The sequence below is a fragment of the Lineus longissimus genome, chromosome 16 (genome assembly GCF_910592395.1).
Source record: "Lineus longissimus chromosome 16, tnLinLong1.2, whole genome shotgun sequence".
NCBI lineage: Eukaryota > Metazoa > Nemertea > Pilidiophora > Heteronemertea > Lineidae > Lineus > Lineus longissimus.
In genome coordinates, this window is record NC_088323.1 from 4,246,302 (window position 1) to 4,257,642 (window position 11,341).

General features: G+C 42.1%; 1 protein-coding gene and 2 non-coding genes across 3 annotated transcripts; 2 read left to right on the top strand and 1 right to left on the bottom strand.

The window, feature by feature from the left end:
• The first annotated feature begins 79 nt into the window (after positions 1-79).
• Positions 80-150, top strand: Trnag-gcc (transfer RNA glycine (anticodon GCC)). The gene has a single exon. It is a non-coding gene; the product is annotated as a tRNA-Gly (tRNA).
• Positions 151-857: 707 nt separating this feature from the next.
• Positions 858-928, top strand: Trnag-gcc (transfer RNA glycine (anticodon GCC)). The gene has a single exon. It is a non-coding gene; the product is annotated as a tRNA-Gly (tRNA).
• A 4,476-nt stretch (positions 929-5,404) lies between these two features.
• On the bottom strand, positions 5,405-7,266 carry LOC135500502 (uncharacterized). Its single transcript, XM_064792023.1, has 2 exons — positions 7,166-7,266; positions 5,405-6,584 (listed from the first exon to the last, which is right to left on the bottom strand). Exons 1-2 carry the CDS (start codon positions 7,201-7,203, stop codon positions 6,092-6,094), a joined length of 531 nt encoding a protein of 176 aa, XP_064648093.1. The 5' UTR covers positions 7,204-7,266; the 3' UTR covers positions 5,405-6,091.
• Positions 7,267-11,341: the final 4,075 nt, after the last annotated feature.

Below are 11,341 nucleotides of genomic sequence, written 5' to 3' on the forward strand. Positions count from 1 at the left end.
CGCTATGAATGGAAACCATTAAGACACACGGTGTAATTGTCCGGTTGTACAAGTCCAAATTTCCGCTGGTGATCAGCAAGCATTGGTGGTTCAGTGGTAGAATTCTCGCCTGCCACGCGGGAGACCGGGGTTCGATTCCCCGCCAATGCAAAGGTTTTTTCTTCAAATTAAAAAAAATATCATTGCTTTCTGTCCTTTGGATTCTCCAAGCTGTCTGTAGTGTGAACGGAATCATATTGTATTTTGGTCAATACCAAACAACGGATTCATCCTCTCTCGAATTGCTTTGGCTATTCGAAGATCCGATGCCATCCACTTTTTTTTTTCTTGATACAATTTTTTCCAATAGACTTATTTTGGGACACTTTGTGCTAATTGTATATATTTGCAAATAAGACGTATATTGAATAAAAAGTATATAAAATAACTTGCAATATAGTTCCTTTATATGGCGATAGATTCTGCGTACATGTACATGTGTGCATTAACGCTGGAGAATGCTTTTACTTCTAAGACTGCGAAAAACATTGTTTTATACCACGCTTCATGTATGGCTGTACCATCCTCTTGTAAACAGGGCCTACAACACGAATTCTCCATTGAGGGAGAAAGTATGTATCCAGTGAAATGGCCTGATATTGTCAGGATATGGCTGTACATGCATTGGAGATACATGGTCCAATGCTTGACGTATTCGTGTCCAGAGCTAGGAGGTCACTTGACCACGGTAGAGATCATCTTGTGCGACGCCAGCAAGAACTCGTCGGACACAAACTCAACCAATAAAAGTTGCGTTGTGGATGTTTGGTCAATTTGGCAAAATTAGAGCGCCCCAACTTTCCCAACTTATTCAAGAGGCATTGGTGGTTCAGTGGTAGAATTCTCGCCTGCCACGCGGGAGACCGGGGTTCGATTCCCCGCCAATGCAAACTTTTCTCCAAATTTTACAAAAACACATTTTGTCCCAGCGCGTTACCCCACATGGACCGTTTTTTAAAACTGCCTTTTTTAACAGCACCAAACGGGCCCCGAACACCCCGTCGACGAAGAAAAACACAACCTGGAACGAGGTATATTATTTTGATTTGAAGACAAACCTCACCAGCCCCTTAAACCCTTGACAAAACAGAGCACGTAACTAGTGGTGACGCTCTCTGTCAAATGGCATTTGCGGGTTTGCGTTGACTTAGGGATTATGTAACACTACATTGGAGATCAATATGCGATATACAATGGCGCACCATAACTAAGAACTCACTAATACCTTACTATCGACTTGTGAAGTTTTACATGTACGGGCCGATATACCAGTAACATACCCTATGATTAAACACGAAAAGGGCCGAAGTGCGAGTTCGAAGGGTTTGTCGGTGAAACTTTTACAGAGGCAACGCAAAAATGACCAGGATACCCGGGTAGTCCATGGAGAAAATGCAGTAAAATCTCGCGGAGATATGAGGTGAGGAAATCTAAAGGCTTTTGGAGTTCGTAGAGCCATGGTGGTCTGCTTTGGGTGACGTTGCGTTATCCTATTGTCAAATTACTTGTCGGCCATCGATTTTCCATGAAATTTTATTTTGATGATGCCACAGTTATTGTAGATATCATTTTTATTTCATTTATCACCGACGGAGACCATGGCCAGTTGTGGCATTGTACATGTAATTACCGTAGAAAACGCCGGGTTCATTACATGGATTTGACGATAACAACTAACAGAAATAAACCCCCACATGACCCACAAACTCACCCTCAGCTTACACACTGTTAAGGGTTGACCATAGGTACTGTCATTTTGACCAGAAGTTGAAATCGTCCAATAACTAGGACTACTTAAAAAAGTATTAAACAGCTGGTAAGGTTTACATCCTTGTAAATGAAAACGCTTTAAGAGGCGCTTTGGAAATGGATTTCATCTTCTGGTCAATTTTTAAAATAATGTATTTTATGCATGTATATTTTTTTATTTAGAAAATAATGAATACTACAATACATTCTGGATTGTATGCAAATATTTATAATTAGGAGGTCTATAATATCATCATGTTCATTCGCACGGAATCCAGAATCGTCCGCACTGTAGCGGATGGCATATTCTGACGTAGCTCTTTGTTCTGACGTAATTTCGCAATTATTCTGAGGTTTGCGATGGTAGTATAATGTCGTTTGGTGAAAATAAATATTGTATTACCCTCTCGTTATAGGAAATAACAGGTTTGTCAATAACCATGGTGAAATATTTTTCTCGGGAATATGCATATACATGTACATGTATACAAAAAAATACTAGAATACAGAACAGCATTTCAGTGAGGCACAATGCACTCGTGATCCAAATTTCGTGGCCCCAGATCGTGGCTTCGACATGTCCGATAAGGCCAACAGACCCAAGTCCGTGAAGTCTTGATCTTGGACCAAAGAATCAGCTTCTTGCTTTCAAAACACGACTCACTGATTTCGAGATTTATTAGTGATCAACCTCATCCATCACATTTTATACATCGAGGGTGCAGTGAAAGCACAGCGATAATTGACCCTTAATTGACACACATTATTCACACATACACCATTTACATTGTATGGCACGTATGATATAATACATACAATGAAAATACACGTGACCCCCCCCCCCGAGATCCACCCTGCCATGTTCACACCTTACTAGCGAGGGTTTCAACTTTCAACAATGGTTGAACGCATTGCAATATCGCAGTCTGCAGATGAGGTTTACTGTCGAGGATGGTTGGTACACAGGCCCGTACCAGTGAACCTGGTCAACACCAGCCCTACCGTACTACTATTGCAAGAGTTCTTAACTATACCATAACCCTTTCTCGTTTCAGTGCCAAGCGCCTTGCAAACCAGATCTGCCTGGGATACCCGGGAAGGCGATGCCGGGCTAATGTCATCTGGATTGTTCTACTCTTCATCGGGTTCTTCATTGCCGCTCTTAACATCCTCAAGGCAAATCCCATATCGGGGTAAGTTCTCTTTTAAAATATGTTCTGGACCCTATCAGGTTTTATAGTTGAGCTTGCAGGGTAATCCTTCTCCCGGTTTTCGAACTTTTGATCATGGAAATGCAGTGCCGTGAAATGCAGTGAAGTAGTGCAGTGTGCAGCTACACGTATTTGTCTTTCTTAATGATGATGTTTTGGTTCTCATTTAGGTTTACAAAGGTCTACCTCAGACAAGCCAGTCCGCCCGCTGCATACTTCGCAAATCAAGTACTTTCCGGCAATGCTCTTCCAGCAAAGATCGGCACCCCCCTGATGGCTCGGAACTTCAGTCAACCAAGCATCGTGCCAGACTCTGGACAGAAACAACCTGGATCGGGTACCCTGGACAAACATCGCATCTCAATCGGAACATGTACGAAACCTATAGACAATATAGCCTTTCTCAAAGTGCATAAATGTGCCTCGAGTTCTGTGGCGAACATTTTGGTACGATACGGACTAAGAAAAGATCTGAATTTCGCGCTGCCCAAGTTGGACAATGGCCATATCGGCTGGCCCAACTCGTTCCAGCCGACTCATGTCTTGAACATTCAGGAGGACCAGCCGATTAATCTCATCGCCTACCACATCATCTACAATAAGGAAAATGTGGCGAAGGTCATGCCGAAAGACACAAAAATCGTGGGAATATTGCGCGAACCTTGGGCACAATTCAAATCATCCATGAACTTCTTCAGGGAGTTAAAACAGATTAAGTTCAAGACGAAGGATACTGTGACGGAATTTTTAAACAATCCGAAAAAATATGAGAAAAGGTTACTCTTCGCGTTAGGAGGGAAGCGATTGGGTTATAAATCCGTGACGCATAACTTCCTGTCCTCTGAAATGGGTCTTCCGGAGTCTTATTACAATGATGAAGGGAAGATTCGAGAGTATATTAAATTCTTAGATGAGAGTGTCGATTTGGTGATGATGAAGGAACAGTTCAGTCAGTCCATTGTGCTCTTGCGCCGACTCATGTGCTGGGATATGTCCGACGTCATCACAATGCCGATCAACAGCAAGAAGTACAAACTTAACCACCAGGAGGCAGCACTGAAAGAAAAACACCAGAAATGGAGCGCGGCGGATTATTTACTCTACGATCACTTCAATAGGACTTTCCATAAAAAGGTTCATGCAGAAGGAAAGGGATTCCTTGAAGAAGTTAGACAATTTGATAAGTTGAACTTGGAAGTTGAGCGATACTGTAAACAAAACAAGTCTAATACACCACTGACTTTAGCGCCGTCGGCGTGGAATAGCGCCATAAAAATAACCCGGGAAGGCTGTAAGATGCTTAAGGTAATTCCTTACTACATGACAGGGATGATAAAAAGGAAGATGCTTGCGCTCAAGAACAAGCGTAAGGGGATTAAGGAGCCCCCACCGCCGCCCCCGAAAAAAACTGTGGTGAAACCAGTGCCGGTTAAAACGGTTGTCAAGGAGGCGCCAGTGAAGACGGTGGTTAAAGAGACGCCTGTGGATGCTGCTGCCAAACAGGAACACGAAACTGTTGTCAAACCGGCGCCACTGGAAACTGAGGTGAAACAGGTGCCGGCGGAAAATGTTGCCAAGGATGCACCAGTTGAACCTGTTGCCAAACAGGCACCAGTTGAACCTATTGCCAAACAGGCATCGGTAGAAACTATTGCTAAGAAGGCCCAAATTGACACTGTTGCCAAACAAGCAGATGGTGAAGCAGTTGCCAAGCCAGAAGCAGAATCTGTTGCCAAACCTGCAGCGGCTGAAACCGTGGTCAAGAGGCCCCAGTAGAAACTGTGGTAACAAACAAGCCTAAAAAGCCAGAGGTATAGTCGCACCAGCAGGCTGGCTGCATCTACAGCCCTATAGAATTGGAAGGCAGACTCAGAAAATGCAAGGAAGCAAAAGTTGCGGCTGTGATAGCTTCTGGGTACGCCAAGGCAAAGCTATTGGGTCTATGTTCACCGAAAACTTATGTCTGCAAGCACCGATGTTATGCTAATTTGCTGACTGCTTTAGTTATGTTTGGCTCCGGCCGGCGGGGACACTCTCGTTGAAAAAGGCTGTAGAGGGCCGGGACTGCCATAACAATCGGTCTTGATACTGACAAAACTTCCCACCAAATAAGTTTAATAAATAACACTGCTATTGATTCTAGTCTTGGAGATGACCTGGATTGTGTTGGTTGCTCGTCTCTTGCCGGCAGTTTTCAGTCGTTGTCTTTTTGTAATGCTCTTAACTGGTGTGAAGGTAAATACAGTCCTCTTGAGGCGTAAGTCGTACTGTATTGTTCTTTGAATGGACTTTGGTGTATGTCTGTAGAAACTCTTGACTTTTTTGTGGGAAAAATATAGATTCTCAACTGACAAACTGTCCGTTGGTACGAATTCGAAACCAATTCTAGGAACACAAGACAGAAATATTCATGATAATTTTATTAAGTCAATAAATACTCCAAATACATAAACTGGAAAATGCATCGATTACATGTAAATTTGCATTCAATCATTCAGTTTTCAGGAATGTCCATTACCAAATTGCCCATATTCTCTAGTACGCTCTGACGATATGATCTAAATAATCTATTCTAGTCTCAAAGTACCTACTTTATAAATATAACCACAAGATATACACATTGCGAAAGCCACGAATATAAATTCTGTGCCTGACGTCTTGGCCTCAGGGATTCTATATTTCTATTCATGGCTTTTAAATTCTTCACGATTATCACAAAATGCATCAATCACAGCCAAAAGTCTTCGAAATGCAAATATACTGGAGGGATTCAGTTTGGACAAAAGTTCTAAAAATTGGAAATCTCTCCCATAACTCTTTCGCGGAGCTAGTTCGGCCATTCCAAGGTAAGATGCGCTCATCTGGAAAGAGTCATTCGCAACTTGCTGCACGGTCAGCACAGACATGGCCTTTCGATGAATACAGTGTCCAGATAAAACTAAATTCGATATTAAGTCTTGATAATACGAGAACTTGTAAATGATGTTCCTCGTATGGAGGATGTCCGCCATAGAACATAGGTGGGGGCCCTGGAAGGACCAGTAGCCATGGTGGCAACTCTAGTCTGGGATAGTCAGGAATGTCCAAAAAGTCTAAAAGAATTCTCCGGAAAAGAAAGGCTCCTCTCCCGTGTGCGAGTCGGAACCCTCCTCGAAGAAGAAGAACTCGGGGCGGGGAGTTTCCCCGGAGAAGAAATCGCCTGCGGATTCCTTTTGGAAGAAGAGTCCATTAGAGAAAAAGCTTCCTTTGCCACGGTCGCCACGTTTGAAGAAGTGCCCGCTTTCAGCGGCTTTTGGAGCATCGGACTCGAAGAAGTTTTCACCCGAGTTTTCCTGGTTGAAGAAGAAGAAATCGGGCCCTTGCTGCTTGAAGAACTCCGGTCCTTGCCCCTTGAAGAAGAAGAAGTCTGGTTTGCTATCTTGGAAGAAATCAGACTCCGGCTGACTGCGGAAGAAGTCACCCTCTCGGAAGAAATCGCCATCATGTTCGGACTGGAAGAAATCGCCCCCAACCGGCTGTTTCTGGAAGAACTCAGCATCTGGTTGGTCTTTGAAGAACAGGGCATCTTTGGCGTTCATTTCATCCCTGGAAAGATAAAGGTAAACAAACATTTCAGTACGGTCCAGAACACCATCTTGCAACCAGATTACAAATGGCAAATAGAAGTACAATATCCCACATGTTGGTTCCAAAAGATTTCCATAGGCGGTATTTGCAACAAATTGATCGCAATATCACAACTGTGGATACTTCCTGACCTTCACCTTGCTTGTGAGAGATCATGATCGCATGTGCATTGTATGGTTAAATTAACAGCCAACAGCCAACACCGATACATGCACATTGTACATCTACAGTGTACCGCTACCGATGGCGTTGGAAACCAATTTGTTTGAAAACAAAATCAACGTAGAAAACAACTGACATCAAAAAATTATCAAACATTTTACAACATCGATGTCCTATACAATACAGTGTGATTTGGGAATTGAATTCCGACAATTTGACAAGAATCCAAGTGAAAAATTGGACGCGTAAAAATACAAGTATCTTTGAAAACACGTGCGCTTTGCAGGTGGTGAGGTCTTTAGAAATTTTCAGATATGGCCAAAAAATATTTGCACGAATATCCTGTCAAATGTGAAAAATTCATTGAGTTAGCTTACCTTGCGAAGAATTCGTTATCAATCTTGTAACTAGTCATCTCGAATAAAGTTAGGATGTGTGGTAGAACTAGAGTAATGTTGAAGTTGCTCCGTGCGATTGCTCGTAGAACGAATCAAGTTATGATGATCCAGGAGGAGTTGCGGCGTATTTATACAGAATCGGCGATTGCTAACGGAAGATGTCGCGCATATTTGGCATTCTGTTAGACAATGCATCCGGATTTGTTGATTGAAATGATGACAGCGATTGGTTGGCCGCGTGACGTATGTGCGGAGGTCACGCCTTTTTAGGACAGTGGCACGGCGCCCAATGTAGGTCGTGGAGGACTGTAATTGCCTGTCAGGATGCTTATTCGATGTTGACAGACCAATTTTTGATTGTGGCTAGTTGACGATGATTATATATTATCGAATGCTTTGAAATTGCTTCCGTGCCAGACGGAATAAGTGTCACAAATCAAACACACGGGACTTCCGTGAAATGTTTGGATTGAAAAGTATGGATTGATCTATATTTGGCGACATCTTTGTTTTATATCGCGCTACTATATGCCCATTTAAAAAAATTGAAAATCTATCGACATCTCGAACTCAGCAGATGTAACTGAAACCTACAGGAGTTGCATATTTTTGCACCGGTCGCCAAAAAACTAAGCTAAAGCTTTTTTCTCAAAAATGGTACAACTTCAATAAATTGTGTCTTCTTGTGTGGCAGGCGAAAAAAGAGATGGGTCCGCGGTCCTCCGAAAACGCGTCTCGATTTCTTAGAATTTTTTTCAGTGCATTCCACAGTTTACTTTCAAATAAATGGAATTTAAATTGCTCTCTGACTCTTGATAATCAAAAAACATCCGCTTACAAATTGTTAACCGTCTTCAAAAGCAAGAAATATTTTCATATTTTCCGGCCAATTTCGCACAAAACTCCAAACAATGAATATCATTTTACTGCGCGGCATACCACGTGACCGCCCAACCATGACGCTGCAGATTCTCGCTTTCAATGGCGGCTGAATGCACGTAGTCTGTGAAAAGAATAGAAATATTTTTATATTTGTGTCACGATAATGATAAAACATATCTCTGTTGTCATTTCTAAAGGAACGCTATATAATTATCAAGTGTTGCCAGTTATGTCCGAAATTCTTCCGTCCATTATTTAGGAACATGCGGTAGAGATGACTTTTCGCAAGAATCTTTTTATCATGTCGCCCATGTTGATATCCGTGAGAATCATTAAATCATCTTCCGTTCTTTAACAACGGGCGCGTCTGGCCAGTCTGTGCCACAGTCTATGGGTCATCGTTGAAGATTGCCCTTTTGCCTGCAGCCTGGGTCTATATGAATTTGGAAATAAGTCACCTCGCTTTTGATATGTGTAGAAAACCTCTAATGACAGTTTTGTCTCTGCATGTAAATATGCCTCATTACCACAGCCGTTGCCGCCAAAACGGGGCACAGTGCATTACACGATCATGTTAACCGTGCTCTACGTTGCTGCCTAGGTATTTCAGAATGTTGTCATGCGTTGCCATATGCATCATCTACTTGAACTAGCAGATGATATTAGAATTGAAAAATGTACACAAAGTGGGACCAATGCATCATTGATAACATTTTCCAATATACTTCATTTGATAAGTGTGGTGACAAATTCCTAGGAAGCTCGATCGAGACATCCAGAGAAGCACTCAGACAACCATTTCAAGAAATCTAGCATCAAAATTAGCTGTACACATGCGGTAAGTAGGTTCGTTGAATCAGAATCGCTGCGGAGTGTTCTAAGAAGCTGATCAATTTTTGAAATATTGATATTGAATGGCTTGAATTGTTCTCGGTAAAGCTAATCAAAAATTTGCCTCTGGTTTCTCTGGACTATTATTCACTAAAGAAAGTCATGAGCTAAGTTGTGGGATACATTTCGAAACACTGACACCAATGATCCCTTTTCTTGGGTGACAATCGGAAGAATTTGACAGAGGCAAGCGTAAATGTCGTGCATGTTCCTACAAATTTGGCGTAACTCCAGCATGTACATTATCCAGTGCATTTTAGTGTGGTCAGCTTCAGAATGGACGTGCCGGTACTTTTATTTACGATATAAATGAAATAAATTCTAAACTAAAGAGTACAAAATATTGTCCGAGAATGCCAATCATCGGACTTTTGCTGGCAAGTAAACTCTCTTGAATACATGTCGTGTAATTTGAGAGTAAAGAGGCAGAGTGTGCATTCTTCTTTAATGTCACTTCCAACACCGAAGTGGCGATCACGAGAGGACTGTCACAAAGCCGCCGAGGGTACTTCAGGAGACTACAGCGCCAGGTGCCCGGGGGCCGCCAAAGAGCCCGGCCGACGATACTACATTTAGCGAAGTCCCGAAACTGGAGCTGCGTTCTAGTAGTCGCCACAGACTCGAGTTCTAACAAATTCAACATTGGTCCAGACTGTGCATGGCGCTATAGCAGACACGCTGGCTCGTGATTTTATTCAGTTTTCTTTAAGTTTTTGTTTGATGTTATTTTGTTGAGATTCACTACAAACCATGTTTTCAAGGAAATGTACCTTCGGTTTTTGCATATCGTCCACTTCTTTTTCTTCTTCTTTCTCCTCCCCTCTTCCACTTTTCCCTCCCTTCCCCTCAAACCCCTTAGCTTCCCCCTTCCCTCCGCTTCCATTTATCCTTCCCCTTTCCCATTGCCATTCCCTGAGTCTTCCCCTTTCCTCATCCTCTTTGCCATTCCCCTTTCCTCTCACCTCCACCGGCTTCTTTATCTACTACTTCTCATTCTCTGACATGTCTGATAGCGAGCACGAAAACGCCAATTTTGCCAAGTATTTCTTCTTCTTTTTGTTAATCATGGTAAGATTAACTGGCCACTGTTGTTTTAAACCCTTCCAATAAGGCAATGTTTTTTCTACCTGCTGTATAAAAAAACTTCGGGATTTCCAATGACCTACCAAGATTACCATAAAAAAGGGCAAAGAAAAATGATTTATCGAATTGAAAAGATAGGTGTCATGAAAAACGAGCTTCCTCTCTGGATCGACTCTTTTTAATGTTTCTTTGATATGAGTAGAATAAGAAACTGTCCCGTATCCTTAAATGAACTGTAGCAACACGAAACACCAGGCGACAGACTCTTCTGTCAGCATCTCTTGGCCCATTTATACCAAACAATGCTATCCTTATATCATTCACGCCTAATTTCCCACGAATGCGGAACGAAATCTCCTTAAGAGGTCCCCTGTCGTAAAAAGGTTGCAAGACAACGCCGATAATTTTTATAGAGAGCCTGTTTAATATTTGAAGAATGACATGACAGGGTTTCTCGTTTGGTCACTGGCAAAATGCCATAGCGCATGTTAACGGCAAATTATTGCTCCCATTGTTCGGTGAGGTAAAAGGCGCATCCGGCATGTCCGATCATCAATTGCTCAAAAACCTTTATTTCTAAGAGTGTATAAAGTATCATCTCATGAGGTAGTGCATGATGTCAAATATAGTTGAGATTCACCAAAAGTTGGGGATTGCGTTGACCACTGCATGGCTGACAAATCAGTTATCATCTTACTATAAGGCATTGGCCTGCTTGTCAAAAAAACAAATTTTGTCACTAATGCTCGCGTTAACTTAAATTGGCATTATCTTTTTCTATTAAGTACGTGAGACTTAACGCCACGTTAAGTTCACGCCACCGTTGGTGACAAAACAACTTGTTTTGAGAGCTGGCCCAGGACGGGACAAAATGTTGTTATGTCAGATCCATGAGATTGATAAGATATGCATTTTTTATGACACCGCTTTAATATCACTGTCACAAGATCTGCTATCATAACTTTAGCGGAATATTCAGAATACTGGGCACAATGACTCCGGATGTGGATACAGACAAAATAATATTCCACAGTATTTCTACGAAGATGTTTTGAAACCAACATGACAAGACACCTTGTTTTAGTTTATTTTGGCATACTGGCATAATAACGCCCATTCGCCGCATATTTCATAACAAAGCTACCGGAGACCCCTCGAAATTTATACGCAAATATTTTTCAGTGTTGCACAAAAGACCAAACGGTTGTCATAAAAACATGAAATCTGACCTCCCACGAAAACATGATGGGTGGTAGATATATGGATGTCATGCTCGAATGGTCGAGAGAATTCAAAATG